Source organism: Oryx dammah, unplaced genomic scaffold (genome assembly GCF_014754425.2).
Source record: "Oryx dammah isolate SB20612 unplaced genomic scaffold, SCBI_Odam_1.1 HiC_scaffold_24, whole genome shotgun sequence".
NCBI lineage: Eukaryota > Metazoa > Chordata > Mammalia > Artiodactyla > Bovidae > Oryx > Oryx dammah.
In genome coordinates this window covers 83,164,958-83,191,286 of record NW_024070208.1, presented here as the reverse complement: position 1 = coordinate 83,191,286, position 26,329 = coordinate 83,164,958, and the positions used below count along the sequence as shown (strand labels likewise).

The 26,329-nt window shown below is 49.3% G+C and overlaps 1 protein-coding gene across 1 annotated transcript in view; it reads left to right on the top strand.

Annotated features, from left to right (window-relative positions):
* COL4A1 (collagen type IV alpha 1 chain) overlaps positions 1-26,329 on the top strand; it is a 77,574-nt gene that overhangs the window by 7,652 nt on the left and 43,593 nt on the right. The window contains exons 2-16 of the mRNA XM_040267449.1: positions 17,041-17,130; positions 17,227-17,271; positions 18,362-18,406; positions 18,512-18,574; positions 19,066-19,119; positions 19,258-19,284; positions 20,663-20,746; positions 20,826-20,888; positions 22,184-22,219; positions 22,761-22,802; positions 24,010-24,096; positions 24,547-24,573; positions 24,741-24,791; positions 25,774-25,818; positions 25,903-25,956. Of these exons, the coding sequence (XP_040123383.1) occupies positions 17,089-17,130; positions 17,227-17,271; positions 18,362-18,406; positions 18,512-18,574; positions 19,066-19,119; positions 19,258-19,284; positions 20,663-20,746; positions 20,826-20,888; positions 22,184-22,219; positions 22,761-22,802; positions 24,010-24,096; positions 24,547-24,573; positions 24,741-24,791; positions 25,774-25,818; positions 25,903-25,956 (765 nt within the window). The 5' untranslated portion in view covers positions 17,041-17,088. The remainder of the gene's footprint in view (positions 1-17,040; positions 17,131-17,226; positions 17,272-18,361; positions 18,407-18,511; positions 18,575-19,065; positions 19,120-19,257; positions 19,285-20,662; positions 20,747-20,825; positions 20,889-22,183; positions 22,220-22,760; positions 22,803-24,009; positions 24,097-24,546; positions 24,574-24,740; positions 24,792-25,773; positions 25,819-25,902; positions 25,957-26,329) is intronic.

The window sequence follows — 26,329 nt, the reverse complement described above, 5'->3', positions numbered from 1 at the left end:
CAAGCTGAGAACTTGTCTGTTCACAGAGAAGGACCGTTCCATCAAGCCAGAAGCTCTCCCAGCACCTGAATCAGACAGATGTCAGAATCACAGCACCATTGTTGGGAAGCCTGTTTGTAGCTTTTGGATGCTTTTGGTGGAGGAAAAATGAGACGTTCTCACTTGGGAGGTCTGTCTGGAACAACCATCCAATTTCTAGTCAGCGCTGTGATTTTATCATCCATTTCCAGACTCATTAGGGGAACCAACTCTCCTGTTACTCACCCTCCTAACGTTTCAAGTACCTCTATAGGTTTTTCCTGTTAACTACTTTTCCTGACACCCGTATAATTACAAGCAGTGTCCAAACTCTTCTCCTCCCCAAGTCAGCTTACCTTGTTCGAGGTATTTTTAAAGGGGAAAGTACGAGCAGAATCACTTTATTTCTGCCACACAATGGATTTCAACACCCTAAGTGTCCACGTTAATCGCCTTGGCGTCAAGGCGTCCACCCCGGGCTCTGGTGGCTCTCTCCTCTTCCTGCGTGCTGGGTGGATGGGTTAACGCACACTCTTTCCTTTTCCGTGTTTTCCCTGGTGTCTTGCAATGCCAAGATTTTTTCCAGATGTCTCCTATTTCCTATTTCCACATGTTGGACATGAGTCATCGTCTGGCAGTCATCGTGAGAATCAGCGTGGGTTTCCACATTCACCTACTTTTGTCTTTTCGATAGTTCTTTGTTAAACAAAAAAAAAGGGAGGATTTTAAAAAACTATGCCTGAATCCAAGAGTGAAGAATCAACCATATACCATGGGGAAGCCATGACGAGCAGATCCATGCTTAGTGGTTTTATTTTATCCTTCACGCACACATCTCCCTGAGCGCGGATGTCGCTGGAATGCGCCCCTTGGGTACCACAGAGGGGACCGTGAGCCATACCTCCCCCAGCATCCACCTCATCTTTCCTGTTTATCTCCATTACATAAAGTCTGCCCCTTCGCCCTCTGCTTCTGAGACCTGTCACACTGGAGATAGATTTTAATCATAAAAATTCTACCTTTATGGATCCGTAACTGTACTTGGAATGCACCTCACCCGGTGCAGCTTCACAAAAGAGGGGGTTGAGCTTCGTTCCACATTGAGATGGAATAGGAGAAAATTAAAGGTCTTGAGTGGAATCTCGTGTGCTTTAAAGCCCAGAACCAGTTGTGTGAGTGGACACTGTCATCAGCGGTGCCAGGCCCTGACCCTGACTGTCCTCGTCTTGACTCTTAATAGAAAACGTTATTTTTTCGTAAAAAATAACAAAACGTGGGATGACTCTGCTGCTTGGGCTTGGAGAACCGCACCCAGAAACGGCATCGCAGAGCCCCGTCCTCCTGGGGTGGCTCGGCGCAGTGGGTGACTAAACAAAGGAGAACTTAAAGGAAACGAGGGGGCCAGATGGCCCTGGGGACCGGGTGCCACAGGGCCTTATTTTCCCTTCAACGAGCCCCGTAGAAACGTGAAAGTCTCCCGTGCGCGCGGTGTCCACGGGGGGCGTGGCCTGCCTCCACAGCCACGTGGCTTTAAAAAAACATCATGCTTATCTGGCCCCGAGTCCAGCTGACCCTGGGTCTCTCTGCTCGGAAATCAGCTCTCGGTTCTCACCTCCTCCCTGAAATGCCATCCGCACATCCTTCCCGGTTTGAAGTCCCTCTCTGGTTGCCTTCATCGGAATACGGTTGGGCTGGCCCTTGTGCTTTGTAGACCAACCTCCGAAGAGCTGGAAGACACTCTTAGTGACGAATGAGAGATGGGATTCTCTCCCACGTGTCTTTGTTAGAGCTTGAGGATTTGTCCACAGTTTTTTTTCCTCATGAGTGGGTATTTCATTGTGGCAGCTGACGTCCTGCGTTGGTGCACTGATCACAGGTGAGAAAGCCCTGGCTCTCCGTTGGTTGGTGTGAGCTCTGAGGCCTGCAGTATCTGGATAAACACTTGACTGGGAAATGGTTTTCCCGAGGCAGTGAAGGAGCTCAGTCCATCCACGGTCAATGCAGTGAGCTTCATGGGCAACGTTGGAGGTCGCTGCCCAGGACTCTTCCTGGATGTGATGGGGACTCCAGGGGACCAAGTCGGGAGGGTGACATTAGAGCCGGCGGGGTGGGGCCCCAGACCACTTGAAGAGAAGAGGCAGGCACGCTCTCTGCAGCGGTCGGTGAGGGGGCACCCAGAGCAGTGAGGACTCAGAGGGGGTCCCGGGGAGCCCAGCCTTTTGTGGGGAGGGGGTGTGAGTCATGAGCAGCTTCTCCGATGCCGGACCCGCCTCGCACGGGCTGGCCCTTTAAGGATCTGGCTCCTGGTGGCTATGTTTATCTGGGTCTTTGTGATTGGGGTGCGTTTCTCAACCTGAAAAGGAGTCTTGGCATTTTGATGTAAATCTCCAACTGGGAGGAGGTGGACTCAGAGCCCTTAAACTTTCAGAATCCACGTGTCTACTGTCTCTGATTTCAGGGCTGTCCTGTAGAGGCCAGGGGTTCGTAGAGCTTTGCCATGCTGCCCTTTCTAAAGTGTAATTTACCGGAAGGAGCTGCGGTATGCAGTCAGAGCACCACTGGGCCTTGCTCGATGTCCACACACCGCTGGTATGCAGTCAAGGTCAGAGGCTCCCTTGATCTGCGCGCGGAAGGTCAGGCCGTAACGGGCTGGCACTTTTCAGGCAGACATGTCCTCAGCCCCGAATGCTTTCTCAGTGATGTATGCGGAGAGGGCAGGAATGTAATTCAGGGCGTTTGGCTCCCGTGCCTTCCTCATTCACTTCCCGAGTCTGCTGGTGTGAAAGGTGGCGGTTCTTGAGTCCCCTGGGTCTTCTCCTTCCTTTTTTCTGTTTTGGAAAGTCTCAGGACACCCACACGGTGTCAGCTGTGAGCGTGTGGCCGCAAGGAGCGGTGTCCCCTTGTGCCTCGTCCTGCCTCCTCCCGCTTTCCAGACCCCTTTCCAGAGCTTCTGTTTCTGCTCTGCTTCTGGGGCAGAGGGAGGGAGCCGGGAGGCCGGGCGCGCTCCGTGAGGCTCTTCACGAGCCCCTGGGGTAGGCCCAGCTCCCTGTCCCTGTGGTATTTGTCCCTCTGAGATTCTGCGCCCAGGTCATCAGCTGTGGCCCGTTGGCGTGGAGCATCAAGTAGCCGTGAGGCGGTTGCTTCTCAGCCACCTCTCCCTGTGGGTGCTGGTCCTCCCCGGGGAGGAGCATTGAGTTTGGAAGCCTGTTTGTCCTCTCAGGATGTCTGGGGGGCTTGGAATTCTCATGGGAGCTCAGGAATTTTTTACAAAGTTGGCAATTTCATATCTGGAATAGGAGAGAGAAGTGAAGGCCACTTCAGGGTGCTTGACTGACCAGCCTCAGTGGCCAATGAGAAATGGACCCTGTGGGTCTGCTGGATGGCCCAGACCCCCAGGGTGCGGCATGCGAGGGAGCATCGCCAGAGGTTGGGTCTAACCTTCAAGCACCCCCTGCCCCCCTCCTTCCATCCTGTCTGTTATCCACTGGGTCATCTGTCTTCACGTTGATTTGTTAAATTTAATGCAGGATATATGGGAAAATGTCACACAGGTTTAAAGCTCTATAATCTGTTCTCTTTTTTTTATGAGAACATTAATATCTCCTAATTTACAGACTATAATGTGATGTGCCTGTTTCAGCAACTTAGCTCCTAGCCAAAGAGTGTAATGTTTTAATCTATCGGCATTAAGTAGCTTAGAATTAACGAAACAGGAAACTCTCGTATCAGTTGAAACTCAAACGCCCCTGACAAATAGATGCGGTAAAATAGCATTGAAAAATACTGCTTGTGTAAATTTTTAAATAATTTGGCCATGCCCCTGGGTAAAAGCATGTGCCCACGATATCTTTTGAACACACGCTGCTGATTTTGTGAGCAACATTGACCTGAAGACTCTTTGTAAGTATTTAAGAAGGAGCTATTTGTTGTGTTAACTTATGCCCCCTTATTTGGGATTGACTGTGCAATCATGCTTTTTCTGGGGCTTCCCTGGTGGCTCAGTGGTGGTACAGAGCCCACCTGTCAGTGCAGGAGACGTGAGTTCGATCCCTGGGTGGGGAAGATCCCCTGGAGAAGGGAATGGCAACCCGCTCCATTTAGTCTTGCCTGGGAAATCCCACGGACAGAGGAGCCTGGTGGGCTACAGTCCATGGGGTCCCAAAACAGCTGGACACGACTTAGTGACTAAACGACAGCAACGATGCTTTTCCTGACTATTCAGTTTTAAAATCATTCTTGACCCAAAAATCGCCTTCAACATTCTCGCTCCATTTCTTTCCTGAAGGCAGCGTATGTTTTAAAACATACTGTGGTCTTTCCTGAAAACGGGTTAAAATTTGGTTCTTAATTAGGATCGACCTTGCCACGGCTCTTTCTCATGGAGGAGGCTACGCTAATAGTAGGTTTTGTGAAACCTCCAGGTTGGCCCGGGTTGTGTTGTATTATGTGCGGAATTGACTTGTCATGTCTTAACCTCCTTGGCCCTGTTCTGATCTTGATTGATGAAGTCTTGACATGATTGCAGCATGTGGGGGCAAGTGTTATTAGCCATGTGGTAACAGTCAGGGAACGTGGTTGGAAATCATTTGAGGCATCTGAGTACGTTGTTCTCAGGTCCTCACGGAATAAACAGAAGAGGAGGGTCCCGGGGCCTCCGTCATCTCAGCGGGATGAGCTGGTGACGTGCTGGCCCCAGAAAGACTCAGGCTGACACCGGACAGTAAAACACCACGCCCTGGCCTTGAAAGGAATTACTGTCAAACATGCTCATTAAGGAAACCCTGAGAAACCCTGGGCGTGAGATAAAGGAGGAGTTTCTTACACCTCTCATGTTTTGCTGAATACTCAAGAAATGCTGAGTTTCCTACGTTAAATTTAGCCACGAAAACAAAAATGAGATAATTCTTGGGTTATGACCTGTAGCATCAAAAAAGAGACTACGCTGCATTTTCATTCTCTTTTAAAATGCTTTGTGGCCTTATGGGAAACGCTGTGGACCTGACTGACACAGAAACTTAAAGACAGAAGCAAAAGGGAGGTGTTTAAAGGGACCACAGTCAGCAGCGTTCAATTTCTAAACATTTGTTCAGTGTTTGAGGCAACGCAGGGTGACTCTGAAAACTCCATCAAACCAAATCTGACTCTTACAAGACCCCATGGGGAAGAGGGGCAGAGGCAGGGTCCTATCTTAAGAGGGCGAAACATATTTTCAGGGAGTCCACATGATCGATGCTCCAGCCAGGACTGAAATCTTTTGCTTCCGAAGTCAGAGTTCTTGCCTCGTCACACGGCATCATCAGTCCACCATAAGACTGCAAAGTAGGGTTCCCCAAAGCTCCGATCACTTACCCGGAGCAGAGGTGCTTATTTTTGTAGTCAGGTTTGAAATGGAATTCCTAAACCTGCACTCTCTTGTAGGCTTGTATTATTTCTTTGGAACCTTAAGCATTTTGTGTTTCCTTACTCACTCATGAAAATATTTAGTGAGCACCTATTGAGTACTCTCTGTGCCGGGTGTGGGGGCCCAGGGAATGCCCCTGGTAGGGTACCTCTAAAACCCAGTTTTAATAGATAATTGAATTTAACTTTTTTTTGAGAAAACATTTTTTCTTAATTGCCAATTGGCAGTTTCTCTAAAGGTTAAACCCAGAGAATACCTTGCGTGCCTTTTATGTTAGTAATAATAATTGTTATTGTCAGAATAGAACTCTTGCATTTTTCATATTTACTGTTAGCACAGACTTTTAAAAAAACCCTCCCTGACCTAGATTGTGGCATTTCCTGACTTTTATGTGCCCTAATTTTGTTCAGGATGCACGTACTTCCAGGACCTTGTCACACACCCACGTTCGTTTTCAAGTTAAAGTTAATAACATCCTTAGCTATGGTCACAAGAAAACCCTCCAAGGACTATTTAGACCTTGTGTACTAATTGGTATTTCTAAAGTTTCCTGATAACATACAGTGCATCTCTTTAAGCCTCAGGGTTGTTGGTTCGGAGGTAGTAAAAATAAAGCAAAGTGTCTCTTTGAGAAAAACGATGCATTTTTTCCTTGTCTAAACTCCAGAAGCTCCTGACCTCCCGTCGTTACTTTGTTCGCAGCAGTTGTGTTCCTTCAGTCTCACTCCTCCCCCACAATCTGTAAGTTAGGACATAGGGTTTTGATAAAGGCGAGTGAGCCCAAGAACATGGGACTTTTAAATACAGAAAAGGCGCTTGTGCTGGTAAAGGTGCAGTTTTCCAGGCAGGTTCTCAGCCCCTCTGAGGCCCCACCGAGTGGCTTTGTGCTACTCTGGGCTCTTGAGGCAAGGCCCGCCCCTGCCAGGCCAGTCCCCAGCTGTAGCTAGGTCTTGCCTCCTCCTGCCTGCAGTGCGCAACACATACAACCTTCCAGGGCCGCCAGCTTGGTGAACTTCCCAGCTGCTGTCGGGCTCCTTTCATGTCTGTGCTACTGCTCTGCTTTAAAGGACAACGTTTTAAGTCTGAACTGATTGTAAAGTAATAGGTTTAGGCAGAAACATTCCTGATTGTGATTTTCAAGAGTACCCCATATCACCTTGTGGGGAAGCTCTTAAAATCTGGTTGGATTTTTTTTTCCCCCTTTCTAAATGACAAAAATCAAGAGAATGGGTTAAATGACCTCAAGTATGTATTTTCTATAAACTCATAGTAGAAGGACCAGAGAAGAGTCTTCAAATAAATTTTACCGGCAGTTGGATATTTAGAAATTGTTTCTTAGAGACCCCTTAGTACCATATTTGTACCTGTTTTGCAAGATTTAATTGTTTAAAAATGTACTATTTCCAATCATTTAGAAAACTGAATTTACTCCCCCACCCCGTGTTATTGTTAGATTCCCCTTGTATTATTGTTAGATTCTGGGTTTAAAATATGGGTGCAGAAAGCAGTCTGAAAAACATCCACAATTCACGTTATTTCTAGGGTCACAGCATTTATGTTACTCAATAGCCTCAGTGTTCAGATTACTAGTTTTATATTTAATTTTAATCACATTTTTTAATTGAAGTATAGTTGCTTTCCAATGTTGTGTTAGTTTCTGCTGTACAGCAGAGTGAATCATCTATACATATCCACTCTTTTTTTGTAATTACATTTTTTAATTCAAATTAAAATTCATTCCCGTAGTGATCTGTGTTGCAGGCTTATAAAAAATGATTTCTCTTAGCTGTGCCTGCACTGATATCTTCAGTGGCACTAAATATTTAACATTAGTATATTGAGATAATGGATATTTAAGAAAAAAAGGCTGGATGCTTTCAGGGTCTACTGAGGGAAATTTTGATGGGGGAAGTGTGGGCACACAGCGCCCTCTAGTGGCAGAAAGCCAGAGCCCTTGGGGGCTTTCTTGTTCAGGCTAAGTCGTGTCCACCTCCTTGCGATCGCGATCCCGTGAACTGCAGCACGGCAGGCCTCCCTGTCCTTCACTATTTCCTGGAGCGTGCTCACACTCATGTGTATTGAGTCAGGGATGCCGTCCACCATCTCGTCCTCTGCTGCCCTCTTCTCCTGCCTTCAATCTTTCCCAGCATCAGGGTCTTCTCCAATGAGTCACTTCTTCGCATCAGGTGGCCAAAGTACTGGAGCTTTAGCTTCAGCATCAGTCCTTCCAATGAGTATTCAGGGTTGATTTCCTTTAGGATGGACTGGTTGGATCTCCTTGCAGTCCAAGGGACTCTCAGGGGTCTTCTCCACCTAATCACAGTTTGAAAGCATCAAGTTTTCAGTGCTCAGCCTTCTTTATGGTTCACCTCTCACATCTGTACATGACCACTAGAAAGACCACAGTTTTGACTCTATGGACCTTTGTTGGCAAAGTGATGTCTCTGCTTTTTGATACCTGTCTAGATTTGTCATAGCTTTCCTTCCAGGGAGCAAGCGTCTTTTAATTTCACGGCTGCAGTCACCATCTGCAGTGATTTCGGAGCCCAAGAAGATAAAATCTGTCACCGTTTCCACTTTTTCCCCATCTATTTGCCATGAAGTAATGGGACTGGATGCCACAATCTTAGCTTTCTGAATGTTGGGTTTAATGCCAGCTTTTTCACTCTCCTCTTTCACTTTCATCAAGAGGCTCTTTAGTTCCTCTTCCATTTCTGCTGTTAGGATGGTGTCATCTGCGTACCTGAGGTTGTTGATATTTCTCCCAGCAATCTTGATTCCAGCTTGTGCGTCATCCAGCCCAGCGTTTTGCGGGATGTACTCGTGTCTCCTTTACTATTCCTTAATTTAATGTGATAGATTAGGTGTAAAAGTTGTCTTCCAGTTGCTTTGTGTTTAGGAGTCCTTTGGCCACCTGATGGGAAGAGCCGACTCGTTGGAAAAGACCCTGATGCTGGGGGAGATTGAGGGCAGGAGGAGAAGGGGGCGACAGAGGAGGAGATGGTTGGATGGCATCACTGACTCAATGGACATGAGTTTGAGCAAGCTCTGGGAGACAGTGAAGAACAGGGATGCCTGGCGTGCTGCACTCCAGGGGGTCGCAAAGAGTCAGACACGACTTAGCCACTGAACAACAATAATCTCAATGAAAGGATGTTTAGCTGAGCCTTCGTGGATGTGCTGGGATGCTAAGGGATGGTGGAGGATTGGGAATGAGCACTGTTTGGGCCTGGGAGGTGGTTGAGAGGCTGGACTTAGGCTGAAGCCCAGAAGATGATGGATGTGAGTGGAGGGTTATTGGACCGGGGTCCACAGGAAAACCCATCAAGACATTGAACCTTCCCATTTAAATTTGAACGTATTAATAGAGCATGAGAAAGCACAGTGGAAACAGAACTCTGCTGTCTGATGGGAAAGTGGACGAAGCTATCGATTAAAGATTAACTGGAAATGTATACACCTATTGTATACACCCAGCAGACTTTGGGAGAACATTATCAAAATATTTTTCTTTTCTTTCTAATTTGGGAAGCTGACGACTTGGGGGAATGAGTTTAAATATTTTAAGCAGATCTTCCCGCTTTGTAAGAATTAACAGAAGTGTTTTAGGCTGATTGTTTCAGAAAGAGCCAAATTAATGAAGAAAACATTTGCTGTTAAAGACCCTTGCCACTGCTGGCAGCTTTAATCTTTGTCCGCCATCGCTGATACTCGGCTCTAATGACGGAGACAGGTCTGGAATTTATTTATGAGTCCTAAGAACCTTTGGAAAATTTGAAGTTTTTTTGCCACCAACAGTTTGTCAGCCCTCAAGTTTGCCTGTCGTTCTAGTAAGTTTTTAACTGGATCAGCGAAGCTGGAAAGTTGGCTTTTAGCTGGCTTTTGGGGAAGAGTTTTAAATTGTTTATAGTAACAAGGCACTCAGTACTCCTTCAAGTTATTCTTGGGTTGAAGAATGGTTCTTTGGAAAGTGTTTTGTGAAGAACTCTTTATAATTCGTTTTTTTTCTCACCCTGTGACGTGCAGAGCGGATTTTGGTAGATCAGAAAGTATCTACAGCTTTATTTCTTGGCAAATGTTGGCTGATCAATAACATTTGTTGTGTGTTTCCTCTGTGATTGGTGCCCTGCTTGTTTCATATTACATATGATTTGAGCTTAGCGCTAGCGACCGACTTTCACAGCGATGCTGAAATTCCCAGAATTGTGCCAGAATTCATCATGGGCTTGAATAGTGTTTCCAGATCGGGGTTTATCCAGCGGAAACCTACCCTTGAACACAGCCTCTTGGGGAGACTTAGCGCCATGTCAGCGGGCAGCGTGAAGCTGCTGACCCACCCGCCAGGTGTGGGTGGCCCTTGTCCATTGGAGGGACTCAGCTCCAGGGGCTGGGAGTGTCTGCTGAAGAGCCCTGGGCGGAGACCCCAGCGTCGGAGCTGAGGTCCACGTGTCAGCAGAGAGGAAGGCTTTCTGACGACTTGCTGTCGGCAGCTCCGTCTCCCGAACCTCGGCACTGTGTCTGTCCCACTTTGCATCAGTTCAGTTCAGTTTAGTCGCTCAGTTGTGTCCGACTTTTTGTGACCCCATGGACTGCAGCACGCCAGGCCTCCCTGTCCATCACCAGCTCCCAGAGTCCACCCAAACTCATGTCCATCGAGTCGGTGATGCCATCCAGCCATCTCATCCTCTGTTGTCCCCTTCTCCTCCTGCCCTCAATCTTTCCCAGCATCAGGGTCTTTTCCAATGAGTCAGCACTTCGCATCAGGTGGCCAAAGTATTGGAGTTTCAACTTCAACATCAGTCCTTCCAGTGAATGCCCAGGACTGATCTCCTTTAGGATGGACTGGTTGGATCCCCTTGCAGTCCAAGGGACTCTCTAGAGTCTTCTCCAACACCACAGTTCAGAAGCATCAGTTCTTTGGCGCTCAGCTTTGTTTACAGTCCAATTCTCACATCCATACATGACCACTGGAAAACCCACTTTTCCTACAAACCCGATTATTTGTAGCTTCCAAAGTCTTTGAGAGCACGTCACCACTAGCCTGATGGTGGGCAAAGACAGGAGTGTCGAGGTTCATGTGATGAAGGGCCATGTAGGGTCTGTTTGCCCAAACCAGCCCCGAGGGTGAGAAGGGACTGAGTTAGGAAAGAGGCTGGATCTCACAGAACGCGAAGGCCATGGATGCAGGAGCCCCTTTTCCTGTTTAACACCCCTCTGGCTCTTCTCGTCCTCTGCATGTGGAAAGACGGAGAATGCACTCATGTCCCCACCCCCGTGTGTGACTGCTCAAGCTCCCGGCGTATCCCCTCCCAGCCGGCGGAGACAACTACGCCAAGAGCCTCCTACCGACTGTCTTGAGCGAAAGAGCACCGGACCTGGAGAGCGAAAATGACACTTTGGGGAAGAAGACAAACAAGATGAAGCCATGCCCTGGGTGCAAGAGGATTTTACGCTTTCCTAATTTAATATTAGGAGAAGGAGATGGCAACCCACTCCAGTATTCTTGCCTGGAAAATCTCATGGACAGAGGAGCCTGGCGGGCCACAGTCCATGGGGTCACAAAGAGTCGGACACAACTGGAGTGACTTAGCAGGCATGCAGTTTAACAGTAAAATGTTAAATGCGTGAGATAGCAGTGATGATAGAGCAGACGTGTGAAACAGTCTTCAGTGTCATATTTAAAGAAATGTAGCCTGTTTTTATGGGCTTCCCTTGTGGCTCAGCTGGTAAAGAGTCTGCCTGCAATGCGGGAGACCCTGGTTTGATTCCTGGCTTGGGAAGATCTCTGGAGAAGGGATAGGCTACCCACTCCAGTTTTTTTGGCCTTCCCTGGTGGCTCAGCTGGTAAAGAATCTGCCTGCCATGCAGGAGACCTGGGTTCAATCCCTGAGTTGGGAAGATCCCCTGAAGAAGGGAAAGGCTACCCACTGCTATATTCTGGCCTGGAGAATTCCATGGGCTGTATATCCATGGGGTCACAAAGAGTCGGACAGCCTATTTTTCAGTCTTTGTGATTGAAGTATGGTTGATTTACAGTGTGTTAATGTCTGCTGGACAGCAACGTGATTCATTTATATATGTCTTGTTGAGTCGCTCTATACACGTGCTTTTAAATATTCTTTTCCACTGGGGTTTATCTTAAGATTTGAGTACAGTTCCCTGGCTGGACAGTAGCAACTTGTTATTTATCCATCCCGTATAGTCGTTTGCATCTCCTAATGCCAGACTCCTAATCCTTCCCTCCCCTAAACGTGGTCTGCGTTAAGTTGACATATTCATTCTTTTAAGGCTCCAGGTGTGTGTCTGGCGGTGCAGAGGAGAGTCGGTGTTCTCGTCCTCCTCTGAGGAAAACCAGGCCCTTTCAGGCTTCTGCTCATGCATGTCCCCCTTCCCTCTCTGCTGCGGCAGTGGCAGGATTTCTGCCGTAATGTCCAGCTTCCTGGTGTGGATGAAGCCCAGTGGGGCCTCGTCCCGCAGTTTTTCCATGACCCCGTGACACCCGTCCTCGCCTTCCCACCACTTTCCCAGCGGCATCGGCATTCAGGAAATGATCCTGCAGATGTCTCTTGGTTGCTGGGCTCCAGGAATCGGACTTCTGGAATTTTTGGCTCAGCCCCGGAGTCCCCCATTGACTGTGACCCATGGTCTGAAATCGCTTCCCCAGCACTGAGTGCTGGGTGAGCGCTGGCTCCAAGCGCACATTCTTTCGTTGCCTCAATTATTCGCAGGCTTGCTTGGACATTGAAGTCTCAAGGCCCCAAAGAGCTGACTCAGTGTCCCGTCCCGCCCACGGTTCTCTCCTCCTGTTTCCTCTTTGGCCAGGGGTGGTTCCAGGCTCTATAGTGCCCGTGGGGCTTTAAATTGGGAAAGGGAGGCCAGGGACTCTGTCCTGCCCAGCAACCGTGTTACTTTGTTTTAAAGCTTTTAGGCTACGAAGATAAAGCCCTCCCTCTTTGTACGTTCATGTTAGGGTTAGGGTTAGGGTTCTGGTTAGTTCGCCATCCATTCACCGACTTTCCAAGTCTGTGCCAAACGCTGAATGAATGAGAAATGCTGCTGCTTGTAAAGTGCTTAACTTCCGAGACATGAACGCCCACTGCGGGACCTCCTCAGGCAGCACCCTTCGTGGCTGTTTTCTGCGTCCCGATGGGTGAACAAGCGCGTGTAGACGGCTCTGCCCCTCACGGTCTCACGGTCGGTCCCCCGTTGAGAGGGGGCCCAGGGCTCGGGCAGGACTTTTCCTTGGCCGTCGTCAGTCCGTGGTGACCATCCATGAACCGATCATTTTAAAACTGAGAAAAGGATTCAGAGCTCAGCTCAAAGCCATGTTGGCTGTTGAAACAGGCATAATGGGGCCTCTCACTCTCAGATGCTTGAAGACACCTTAGTCTGATATATTTCATGTTAATTTCAGCTTTTTTTTGTTGTTATTGATGATGATGTTTTCTGTATTATCCTTAGAACTGTCTCACTTTTTCAGCCTTGCCATCCTGGAGGCTTTATTAGTATTTGGAGGTTTGACTGAGATTTGAAGGGGGTGATGTATTCTAACATTGGATTTCAATCATGAACTTTGACTGTAGGTGTTTTAGGAGGAAGGGAAATAATTGGATATTACTTTTAAAAAACTCTTCTATTCCCACACTTTATGGATTTTTAAAAAAATCTCCTTCTGTCATTATCTCCTTCTGTAGATAATGTATGATAAAAAATTTGTAAGCTGTTCCATGCATGGAACTCTTATTTCATGCCTCATTTAGAATGGCTAATTTTGATACCAAGATCATTCTCCATGGCTGTATTCTTTCTTCTTTATGGCATGCTAGTTTCTCTTCTCAAATTCTGAATTTCCTCATTTGAAGATAGAATGATAATCACTTCCATGACTGGTCTATAAACTTTTTTTAAAATTAGTGTGGTAGACTGCACTGATGTTCAGGAGTAAAGCTGTTAAAGGCCGTTTTCTCAAAACGTTTTGCGAAGGATTGTGCACACGCCTCTGTCTCGTCCTCCAGGCTAGGTTCTTGCTGCCGTGGTAACCGTGACTGTGGGGCTTATGTGGGCCCTCAGGTCCTCTTGGACCCTGCCTCCAGCACATCCTGGGAAAGAGATGACTGAGGGGTCCTGCCTCTCGCTGATTTCCACTGTGCCCCTTCAGCCGTAAGCCCCAGCGCTCGAGGGCTCACCGCTGCTGAGTCTGGCTTCGCAAGGACTGGCAGGAAGGACCTTTGCCTCACCTGCCCAGCTCTCTGCTTTCCCTGTGACCCTCGTGGAGATTTGCTGAAAGCTCGAAGGAAGAATTGGGCCAGCCTGCAGCCTGTGCTGTGTACTGGCTAATTGTATAGCTGTTCGAATCCTTATCCTGCCTGTTTGCTCTGCTCTGGTGCCCAGGATAACCTGCGGGATTTTAGATTATTCGTGTCTGAACAAAAGATTAGGAAACTTTAAAAAAAGAAATGTATGTGCGAGATGGCAAGAGCCATGTCCATGGAGGAGTCACTTCCTCTTAGCTACTTAATTCCCAAACTCTTGGGATCTGAGGCTTGCTCAAGTGTTCCGGTGACATTTGGGAAAGAATGTGTTCTGCGGCAAAGGCCAGGACTTGGGAATTCAGATTTCTGAATTCTGTTCCCAGGAGCACACAGGGGTTAGCCGGTGACATGTGACACGTCAGTAAAACATCGGGTCCTAATTTCCTTATCTGTGAAATGGACATAAAAGGGGCTAACTTGCTGTGGGCGAGCTATTTAATATTTGCTGGGAACCAGCTTGCTCTAGTGACCTAGAAAAAACATGGGCCGAGGTAGAGGCTGACCTCATTTCTATTTTTGGCTTTGGTGCTGACTCAGTGAGAAACTTGTAGGAATCAGCTAATCCGGCTCTGGGCCTCCGAGCCTTCCACGATGAAAACGAGAATTATACAATCTTATCTGTGCTGGGCCTCCCGCTGATGCCGCCAATGTTAACCAAGCACTAAAAATATGCCACCCCGCACGTTAGGAAGCTTTTCCGCCGACGTGCCTTTGACATCTCCTTCCCATCATGTGCCAGGCTATTTGAGGATACTCCATTCAACGTTCATTTACTTTTTAGCCAGCTGTTTGGAGTTCAGTTGTATTGGGGGCCGAATCTTCCCATATGTGAATCTAGGGAGGAGGTTGATCTGATGTCAGTGTACCATCCATCTCCAGCTCCAGGAATTCGTGCATTGGCGTCTGCTGTCGTTTTAGGTGAAGACTGAATGCCTTTAAGGAGCTTTACCCCTGGACACGACCTGAGAATGTTTTTCTTTCCCAGGGAGGACAGGCTGGCGCTCTGTGTCCCGGCCTCTGCAGGGCCCCAGGGACGTTTGCGTCTGCTCTTCCTGGTTGGTCCCCGGATGCAGCTGGTCTAGGCGGCTGCGCCAAACTGCAGAGCTTGGCTTTCTTTCCTCCACTTAGTCCTGTTTGATGGGATCCTCTGGAGTTAGAAATCACTTGCTTCTTCCCCATTTATTCACATGCTGTTTCCAGCCTCCTGCCAACGACACCCACAACCCGTGGAGGCCCAGTGGATGGAGACTTCTGTTCAGAACCACATTCCTACAGTGCAGGAAAATGTCGGGACTTCCCTGGTGGTCTAGTGGTTAAGAATCTGCCTGCCAATGCTAGGGGACACAGGTTCGATCCCTGGTCCAGAGCAGCCCGCATGCCGTGGGGCAGCTAAGCACGCTGGCACTGTTGAACCCCGGGCACTCTAGAGCCCGCACTCTGCAACGAGAGAAGTCGCCACAGTGAGAGCCTGGGCGCCACACCTGGGGAGCAGCCCCTGCTCACTGCAACTAGAGAAAGCCCGTGTGTGCAGCAGCAAAGACTCAGTGCAGAAATAATCACAAATACATGGTTTAAAAGGCACAGGCACATAATTCACCTGCAAGTTCTGAGCGGTTTAGAAAGGAGGATGACTTTGGGAGTTTTTGTTCTGTTTTCTTTCATTCATGCAACGTTGAAAATCTTCAAGTAGCTCTTGGTAATGGGCTCTTTGGGGAGGGTAAATGTTTGTTTACCCCCAGGTGGCTTCCCAGGTGGCGCTAGTAGTAAAGAACCCTTCTGCTGATGCAGGAGGCATAAGAGATGCAGGTTCCATCCCTGGGTTGGAAAGACCCCCTGGAGGAGGGCATGGCAACCCACTCCAGTGTTCTTGCCTGGAGAATGCCATGGACAGAGGAGCCTGGCGGGCTACAGTCCACGGGGTCACAAAGAGTTGGACTCGACTGAAGCGACGTAGCACGTGCACATAGGTTTGTTCTGTATGGCTTGTCAGTTTATTTTTTCCCTTTGAACTGATATAACTATGGGGGAAGTAAGGAATCCTGGCTATAATCTCTGACATGCCTTCTGTTTTTAAAAATTGGCTAAAGATGCTTACTCAATTTGATCGTGAGGTTGTATTGAAGTCCATATGCATGCTCAATCGCTAAGTCATGTCTGACTCTGTGAACCCATGGACTGTAGCCCACCCAGCTCCTCTGTCCATGGGATTCTCCAGGCAAGAATACGAGAGTGGGCTGCCTTTCCCTTCTCCAGGGGATCTTCCTGACCCAGGGATCGAACTCATGTCTCCTGCATTGGGAGATAGATTCTTTACCACTGTGCCACCTGGGTACAAAAAAGTCCATATACTGTGAAGAAAATAGGTTTTCTTGAATTCTTGTCCCCATGTTGGGCTATTTCCCATGGACAGTCTAAGTGTGGCTGTCTTCTGCAAATATCCTTAATTAGGCCACTGCGTTGCTGATGCCTGTACAGGAAACTACATTTCCAGGATCAAGCAGTGGTACCTCATTTTTCCACATTCTTGTTCCGCTTGTATTTCTTCTCGTTGGTTTTGTCCAGCCTGAATCACCTCCTTCCATCTCTTCACGTATTAATTTTGTTTTCTTCTTTCAAGGGCCACCTCAAGGCCCAACATCCCAGTCTTTCTGAATCTCAGCTGCATGTGTGGACCTCAAATAATATCCATTGTTTCAAAAAATAGGTTGAATTTCTTTTTGCTCCATGCGGGCAGAGACCGTAATTCAACCTTGATTCTCCCTTTGCACAAAGCCAGTTTGAAGAGAGGCTCGGGGAGGCCCGTAATCAGACTGTTGATGGCAGAGAGGGGTCTCAGCATCTGACGCTGAGACGCCGACCATGAGCTTTGCCTCCACACCCCTTGAAGGGAAGCCTCGATGGAGTTTGCTCTCAGAAGCTCAGTGCTGTGTCTGCCAACACAACATCACTCATCAAAGGAGGTTATAAACAAGAAAACCCCCAACTATCCTAAACAATTTAGTGGGAAAAAACCCTAACTTTCCGTTGTTTTATTTGCCCAGCAAGTTATTTAGCATTTGGAGTATAGTGTATAGACAGCGCTGGGCCGGGGACAGCGCTGGGCCGGGGATCATCTGTGGACATTCCTGCCCTCAAAGGAGCTTAAAGACAGCAGAGACGTGTCCGACTTGGGTCGCAGCGGGCAGCATCTTTTCTCAGACGCTCTGGCAGGCGGGATGCAGGGTGATGCTGACCGAGGCCCATTTCTGCTCTTTCCTCCGCTCCCTCCAACCCGCCCTCCGTCTCACTGGCTCTCTTCCTCCTCCGCAGGGAGAAAGAGGCCTCCCGGGGTTACAAGGGGTCATCGGGTTTCCCGGAATGCAAGGACCCGAGGGGCCGCAGGGACCACCGGGACAGAAGGTGAGCTTGGCCCTCACGGGCGCGGGGGCCGGGGGGTGGGCCTGAGATGGTCTGTGTCATCGTTGCGGGCCATCGTGTCTTGTCTGTTCCTTCCAGGGTGACACCGGCGAGCCCGGACTGCCAGGCACTAAAGGGACGAGAGTGAGTATGGGGGCCGTGGGGTCGGTAGCGCCTGTGGGCGGGCTCCGATACAGCGATGCTTCCTGGGGGAGGGCTTCGGACCCCCACCCGCCGCCTCCAGTCCGTCCGGGGGCGTCTCTCCCGCCCCCCTCCTTCTCGGGGCCCCTCTGTCCGCCTCTGGCCTCTGGCCTCTGCGCGGACAGCGGTTGCCCTGGGCGCTGGGTCCCTGGGTGACTGGCCCGCGCGTACCCCTCCTCCAGACCTGCCCCTCGAGGGGCTCACTTCCTGTCCTTTCGACACCTGGCTTCTCCCGGCCCATGGCTCCTTCCTCAGGGGTTCCCGTGGGCAGATTTCACGGGGGGAGGGGATGACACGTCTCCAGGTCTTCATCAAAGATGCCTTCGGTCAATGTGGAAAGTGGTGACGTGTTCTGATCCACGCTCCACCTTCCTTCTTCACCCTCTGCTGTCTTTGTTGTGCCTGCTCCTGGGATGTGCAAGCGAGGAGCTCTTTGAAAAGTCTTTGAAAAATAGAAGATGCTGTAAAATGTAAACGTTTTAATTGTGTTATTGTTACTTCGTGGAAGTGGAATGGGAAGTGTGCCCAGCCTTGCTGGATCCTCCCTGGGGCAGAAGATAGCAGATAACATTGTAACTGTCTGCAGTGCAGATCTGGAGTTCGGCCAGGAAGAGCTCTGACTTTCTTCCCTCAGGGAACTCGTTTATGCCTACCCTCTTCTTCCCAACTGTCTGAGATTTTACTGTAAATTCTCTGTCTGCCTATTTATCCATCCACCCATCTCTCTGTACATCTATCTATCCTCTCCTAGAAATTACAAAGGATGAAACGAGGGCAGAGTTATCTTGTGGGTGTGCAGCCTTGATTTTAGAAGTAACCAATCACCAGGGTTTGATGATGAAGAGTTGCTACTGAAACTCCAGGCCATCTCCAGCCCACCCCTGGGCTGGGTCCTCGGTCGCCTCTGTCTGCTCGGGGTCGATGTTCCAAATGGCAGCAGTGAGAGTCTGACATCCTTATCCAGGAGGGTGCGGTGGGCGAAAATGGGGTTCTCCCGCACCTAATGAAAACCTTTTCATTTCCATCCCTACAGGGACCCTCAGGAGTGCCTGGTTACCCTGGAAACCCAGGACTTCCTGTATGTATATAAAAGGCTTCTAGTTCCTTTATGAGATGTTCAATGTGCGTTACAGTAGCACTGATGATTTTCTAACTTCTTTACTTTTCATTTTGCTAATTGCAGGGTATTCCTGGCCAGGACGGTCCTCCGGGTCCCCCAGGTATTCCAGGATGCAACGGGACAAAGGTAAAGTTAGAGCTGGGTCCTCCCCGCTGGGTGCACGTTTATCTAACTTTGCACGTGGAGCAGTTAGGCAGAGTTGTCCTGTGAACACAGGTTTAGTTGCCACAGTTGGGAAGTGACTTGTGTTACATCTTTCTTTGGTAAGGAAATAGTTTCCCCATGTTTAGTGTTCAGGAAAGACATCATTAAGCCTTTCTTTTTGTAGACTTTTATTGTAAAGTCGCTTTCACCATGAAATCTCTCACCTCTAGTCCATTTACCAAAGCAAACAAGAAAATGCTAGGGTTAATTCTTGTCCCTGTTAAGTGTATTCTCAAATATATTTCTTCCAACACGAGGCAGCGCTGAGCCATATAGCTCATAGCGATATTTAGACAATGGCTTTCACCAGCAAACGCAGCGTCGCTGGAGGGCAGCGCAGGGAAACGGATGGGGCCTCTGGGGTGAGGTCCTGTCACCCTGGCAGCCCTGAGAGTGACTTTCTCTGTCCCCAGGGTGAGAGAGGGCCTGTGGGACCCCCCGGTCTGCCTGGATTCGCCGGAAACCCCGTGAGTATTGGGCTGTTGGATAACAGTGTGATCCTCTCTTCTCATTCAGTTGCCTTCCCTTTCCGGCCCTCCGCCCGTATCTTAATGTTAATGTTCTTTTGAGGAAAACAAAACTAATACCAACGTTTTCTTTTTTAGGGACCACCAGGGTTACCGGGGATGAAGGTGCGTTGCTTTATTTTACTGGATTCATTCCAGGCATCTGTGTAAAATAGATGCCACGAAAAATAAACTTACTTTAAATTACTTTGGTTGACTGGTTGCCTGTTAACCTATTTGCCTAAACTCTGCTCCATTAAAAGAGTACTGAAGTCCTGCACACAGACTTAAATTTTAGAGCCTAAAGCTTTAACACCAGGCCCGTTTCTTCATAGGAAATAGGCGGTGATGGGAAGCATAGTTTGAGGGGGAACTGTAACAGACGTGGGTCCCGGAAGCTCCTTGTCCTGAGCCCTGGGCGGTGCTGTGAGCAGGTCTCCACAGAGAAACAGAGTCAGTGGGTGTGCGAGGGGACGCTTGTGCAATGTGTGGGCACCATATGTATACAGCACACACATGAGGATGGTGGAGGGAGGGAGAGAGAATTAAAGTACAAATATAATGTTGTGAAATGTTTTGTATGTTGTATAATACGTAATGCAATGTACATTGTTCTATAATATTTACTTATTTATTATTCTAATATTTATATGGCATATTAATCTAATTCTATGTTTTGATATATAATTACAATATGTGGAGATAAAGTAGATTCCTTATTTTGGGGGGGTGTGTGACTGTGAGGGTTGCAAGTCCACCGTCCGAGGGGCAGGGATGCAGGCTGGAGACCCAGGGAAGGGCGTGGGTCCAGTTTTGGAGGCAATCTCCCTGCTTGCTGGGAGTCAGTCTTTCTTCTTCTTTAGGTCTCAACCCCTGGGGTGGGTGGCCCCCAACCCCTCCTCCTGCAGGGTGGAATGTCATCTGCTTTATACCTTAGTCCTTCACACCTGCGGATATAAATGCCCACCTCGTCTGAAAAGGGCCTCCCCGTTGGCCTCAGCCTGGTGCGTGCCCAAGTCTGGGCACTGGGGCCGGGCCGCGCCGTCATCTGAAAAGGGCCTCAGCCTTTTTGGCCTCAGCCTGCTGTGTGCCCGAGTCTGGGCACTGAGGCCCGGCCACACCAGCGCCTAAAACACATCCCCTGCTTCTCTGAACGTGGCCGTGCTGAGTCTTGTCCTGAAAGACAACCCTTCTTTTGCGAGAGCAGCCGGTGTGCACAGCCTTTTGCCCAGAGCTGGGCCCCTGTCTAGACCCCGCCTGCCCGGGGCCCGTTACAGGGAGCGCCCCACATCCTTCTGTTCAGCGGTCCACGCGCTCTGTCCTCGTGCTGGTCGTTAAGATGAGTGATTAGGGGAGACAGCCGGTAGGCTTATCCCAAGCGTAGGCGGAGGCTGAACCCCAGAGCTGGGCTAGTCCCACACCAGCGGTGCGTGCCCCCTACTCCACGGGCTTTCAGTCTCTTTCCATAAACATCAGTGTTTGTGACTTGTCTTCTATCCCCCAGGGAGATCCAGGTGAGATTCTGGGCCATATACCAGGGACCCTGCTGAAAGGCGAAAGAGGATATCCTGGACAGCCGGGAGCGCCTGTGAGTACTGGCTGGATGATTCCGAGCTCGAGCTGAGTCTCCGCCTGGGCTGCGTCTTAATTCTTGGTGAATTTTACAGGGTTCACCAGGTCTGCCAGGACTGCAAGGCCCCGTCGGGCCCCCAGGATTCACCGGGCCACCAGTAAGTCTGGGGGTGGGGAGTCTCTCTCTGAGGCTGTCATTCAGAGAACCCGTGCGTTGAGGTGTGAAGACTCATAAAATGGAATGAACACTGTAGCTTGGGTGGGAGGGAGCTTGGGGGACAATGCATACCATGATGGCTGAGGCCCTTTGCTGTCCCCATGAAGCTCTCCCAACGTTTACCAGCTGTGCTCCAGGATAAAATAAAAAGCTGGGCTAAGAAGCTTTACACAGTGGTGAGCCCTTTCAATTCGGATTCAAGAATGAATTTCTATTGTTTTTTTTTTAATTGATTTACCTTTTTAATTGAAGGATAATTGCTTGACAGCATTTTGTTGCTTTCTGTTTAGTGGCGTGTAGTTGACTTACAATGCTGTGTTGGTTTCAGGTATACAGCAGAGGGAATCAGTTACACACGTATCCCCTCATTCTTAGACTCTTTCCTGTGTAGGTCGTTACTGAGTGTTGCGTGGAGTTCAGTGCGGTGCAGTGGGCTCTTATTAGTTATCTATTTGAGCGTCTATCTTAAGGGAGTGTTTGATTGGTGTTTATGCTCCATGTGCCCCCAGAGCTGTGGGGAAAGGATTATAAAGAGATGTCACACGTCACAGGCAGAGACATCCCCCGGGCAACATGTGAATTACTTGGGCTGTGAGGATGCCAGTGCGTCCCTTGAGTGGGGGGTGCAGAGACGGACGAGCAGGCTCTGCCCTGGACCTTCCCTCGTGGGAACACAGTCACATCCAGGAACCTGCTCTCCTGGGGGCTGTGGACCCAGCCCAGGCTGGGAAGAAGCTGCTCTGTGTTTGTAGTGACGAGTAGAAGCTGAGCTCAGAGATCAGCCTCTTTTGCAGCTGATGATTCTCCACAGAAGGGCAGCATCAGCTCCTCCTACTCGAACATTCTGGGAGCAAAAGAGAGTTCATATTAACAGAGCTTACTTGGGAGTGCCCCGTTCGTAGGAATGGGTGGTGTGAGAATGCCATCCTCACCTGAGCCTACCTGAGAGTCCGGGGGTTTGGTGGTGCGTTCATCTACTCCCTGATCGCCCAGCACACGCTCAGCTCAGTGGGTTCCACCGGGAACCGCTGGGATTGTGAGGGATTTTCGTCCCTATTAGTAATTATCTTGGACTAATTTCTGGTTGCTCTCAAAGGTTAACAGCTCTATAGTACAGGGAAAACATGTAATATCCAACAAACTACTGCTCTAACCATGATATCTGAAGATAACTTTGGTACAAAGAAGCACACCAGGGTTGTGAACCGTATTTAATTAAAATGCTCTCTCTTCCAGGGCCCTCCAGGCCCTCCTGGCCCTCCAGGCGAAAAGGTAAAGATTGCTTTCCTTTTGTCTTTCTTTGGCGTTAGTGTGAGGCCGTCCTGACGTTGCTGTAACTCATCCCGTAGTCTCTGTAAAGTATTTCGGGAAAGTATAAGTTTTATATCTGTCTCTATATTTAACATGTCTGTTCACCTGTCCATCAGTCCATCAACCTATCTAACTTCTCTGTCAATTAATCCACTCATCTACCGATCTGTCAACTATTGATTTATTGATCTTTCCTCCTATCTGTCTGTTAGTCATGGAATCATTGATGTTTTCCTTAGTTTTCTAAAACCAGAGTTTAAAAATCTTGAATTTTTAAAAATGGTTTCTGTGGGATTCTTTTTGAGTAATACTTTAGCAAAGCTTTTAATAGACACTGAATACAGCAGGATCACAACTTTCTTGAACATATCAGTATTATGTCTTTGTGGGAAGAAGCTATTGCTTTAAATGTACCATCTTGCTGCATCTCAGTCGTATTTGATAGATGACTTTGAACAAAGTAGACAATGCTAGTAACGGAAGCCTGCCTTTCCATCAACAGGGGCAAATGGGCTTGAGCTTTCAAGGGCCGAAAGGTGAAAAGGTGAGTGCTGTTTGCTTTGGGGCGTTTTCCTGGCCAAAATCACAGATCTAAGCAGAATAAGGTTTCCGCCTCTGGGCCTCCTCTTGGACCCTGATGACCGCAGTCACCCTTCTCTGAACGTTCTTGCATATTGTACAGTTTGCCTGGAGGTCGTGGCTAGAATGAGCTGAGATGACTTCGTGTGGGGTCTGACCCACAGGTGCAGCTTTAAGGAGGCCACTGTTCCTCCTCTCTGTTCACAGCGGTCGGTCACAATGTTCTCAGGCAGTGACAAAGCCCGAGCTGGGCTTCATCCAAAAAGGGTCAAATGTAGGACGTGGCTATTAGTGGCCCAACCATACTGAACGCTTAAAGATGAGGCCACCGTACCCGAGTTGGGAGGAAAAGCGCCTTGGAGGCAGGGAGGCACAGACTGGAAGGGGAGGCCTCATCCTGGGGGAGAGAGAGGCTGGCCCTGGGTCTCTGATGCTCCGGGGTGCTCTGCGCCACTTTGCCTGGACCCGGCCGGTGAAACGCGCTCCGAGCGCTGGCTGCTGGGATTGCGGCAGCACCCGGTTCCCAAGCTGGTGCAGACGACAGCCACATGGAGTGGGCAACCGTGGGCCTCCTCTTCTCAGCCCTGGTTTCCACCCCGCCTTTTCATAAACCTCAGAGGAAAGGGATTCTGCGGCGGACGCAGTGGAGGTCTTTGGACCTCCTTCGCTGCGTGGTGCCGAGGTTTCGGTACTTCCCGCTTGCCAGCAGTGGGGCTTCCAGGAAGGAATCCCTGACGCTTCTCTCCTCGTTGGTTTGCACGAAGAGAGCTTTCCCTCTGGGCACTACGAGGCAGCCAGGTCCCTTTCCTCCGCGCCATCAAATGTGTCAGGCCGGCTTCTGTGTGCCGGTGTGCACTGCTTATGCTGTCTGTCTTGATGCACGGCCTGTGCACCTGTGCACACACCCATGTGTCCTCTGGGCGTTCAAGTTCCGTGGCCGTGGGGTGGTGGCCGCCCTGACCGCAGAGCAGGACAGCCTTCTCCTGGCTCTCTATCCTTAGTGGACTGTCTTCCTTCGGAAACTTTATTTTCTGCTGTGGCGAGGACAGGCTGCAACAGAACCAAGTCACGTTTTTTAAACAGTTCTATTCTTGATGTTTCCCCCTTCCGCCTTTCTCCAGCCAGTATAATTATTTTTATGCCCGATTAATCCCCAATTTTTGCCTTATCAGGGTGATCAAGGGGTCAGCGGGCCCCCGGGATTACCAGGACAGGCTCAAGTCATCACGAAAGGAGACACAGCCATGCGGGGCGAGAAGGTAGGGGCGGACTTTGTCCAGAGAGCGCTGCCTTCCTAGTCCTGAGCGGTTTCGAAGGGATAAAGACAGACTGGGTCAAAGTTCAGTTTCTCCGGTTCCGTTCACGCCGACCTGGAAGACAGGGGTGTGGACTCCCCATCATGTGAGAAGTGAGCCCCTTAAGAGCAGAGGCAGCTGGGCTGGTTGCAGCCGGACGGGCTGGAGGCCGACCTCCCGTGTGAGGGTCACGGTGGGGGCGGCCGGGGCTGAGGGTTGGGGAGGGTTGGGTCCCGCGGACCAGGCGAGCTGCCTGTGCCGTTCTTACGTCCATCTCCCAGTCATGGCAGGAAGTGAGTGCTCCAGACCAGTGTGAATTTCCTGGTTACTGTAACAGGAAAAGCTGTGTTTTCCCTTGTACCTGTTCTGTGTACCACTACGCAGTACTCATCTTTCTTTTATAACTTATTTTAGGGTCAAAAGGGTGAACCTGGATTTCCGGTAAGCACCAAAGTCTTGTTCATCATTATTATTTTGTGTGAAAGACGGTCATGTATTGGCTTTAGGTTACCAGCTTATTTCAGCTTCTTTGGAACACTTACTTAATTTAGTAGTTTATTTAAATGTACGAATGAATCTAACCCTTTCTCTTTTTTTTTTCTGTTAAGGGGCTGCGAGGGTATGGAGAGAAAGGAGAACCTGGAAAGCCAGGGCCCCGCGTAAGTGCTTCTGGGGCCCTCTCCTTGCTGGCGTGAGACCATTTCTCCCCCATTGCTAGGACCACAGGGTCACAGGAGCGTAGCCTCCAAGAGCTCTGCAGGGTCTCTCTGAAGCCCTGGGAGCAGGAGTGAGGAGGGAGTCAGCGTTAGAGGAGGGCCTCCCAGGTGACACAGTGGTGGAGAAGCCACCTGCCAGTGCAGGAGACACGGCTTCCGTCCCTGAGTCGGGAGAGCCCCTGGAGGAGGAAACGGCAACCCGCTCCAGTATTCCTGCCCGGAGAATCCCGTGGACGGAGCGGAGGCTTACTCAGAGGACCGCCCCTCCTCCCGCCAAGAGAGCGCATCCGCCCCATCACCCCCGTCTCGGTGGGGCCCTCACTGAAGAGCCACCTGTCCGCCTGCTCAGAGCATCTGGGTGCCAAGCTGCTCAGATGCTTCCCACGCCCCGAGTGACAGGAGGCCCACCTCCAACAGCTCAGACAGTTCAGTTTCTTCCCTGAAACGACGCGTGGAAACCTCTGTGAGCGTGAAGCCGCGGTGTATCAGCCGCCAAACACCCCCTGGCCAGTCGGAAAACTTCCCTGGTGTCAGCTCTGCACCCAGGTGTCCTGATGCCGTAGGAGACTCGAGGGCACCAACCTCCAGTTTTTAAACATCGTAAAGTCGTCTGTCGCTGTAGCCTTTTCAGCTCATAGTGATTTAATGTGTCTTCCATGACTCTACTGTAGCGTGGCCAGTTCACCCAGAGAATTCATACAGTGTAATAACTTGTATTTGATTCAAACCCGTGGTGTTAGAGCATAGCTATTACTGTTACTTATGCACTAAGTGAGTGAAGTCGTGTCTGACTCTTTTCGACCCCATGGACTGTAGCCTGTCAGGCTCCTTGGTCCATGGAATTTTCCAGGCAAGAGTACTGGAGTGGGGTGCCATTTCCTTCTCCGGTTTATGCACTACTAATATTTACATTTTTATTGTACAGGGAAAACCAGGAAAAGATGGTGAAAAAGGAGAAAAAGGGAGTCCAGTGAGTATTTCTCTATGATTTTTTAAAAAGCAAGGTGTTGCTCTTCCTCGCTTATAACTCTTGTTGCTTTCTGTCCCATTTTAGGGGTTTCCGGGCGATTCAGGGTACCCAGGACAGCCAGGCCGAGACGGTTTAAAGGTGAGTGGCGACCCTACTTTCTTTTTGTCTTTTGCCTTTATTTTGCTCAACCTAAAAGATCTTCCTGGAATAAAGGACCACACTCTGAAAGAACAGAAATTACGCGTGTCCCGTGTGGGAAAACACAACTTCGTGGCCCTATTTGTGTGCATATGTTTTTAAAGAAAAAATATAAAATGTTCCACTTTTATGTGGGATTTTTCTCTTGGAGTAGATTAATTTTTCCCAATTATGAAACAAAGTAGATGCAGGAAGATATAGAAAAAGAAAACTTGAATAATTTTTCTACGACTCACTCAGAAATGGTCAGAATTCATAATTGTCCCATGTATACACATATACATGAGCTTGTAAAAAATGGGACAGCATGATT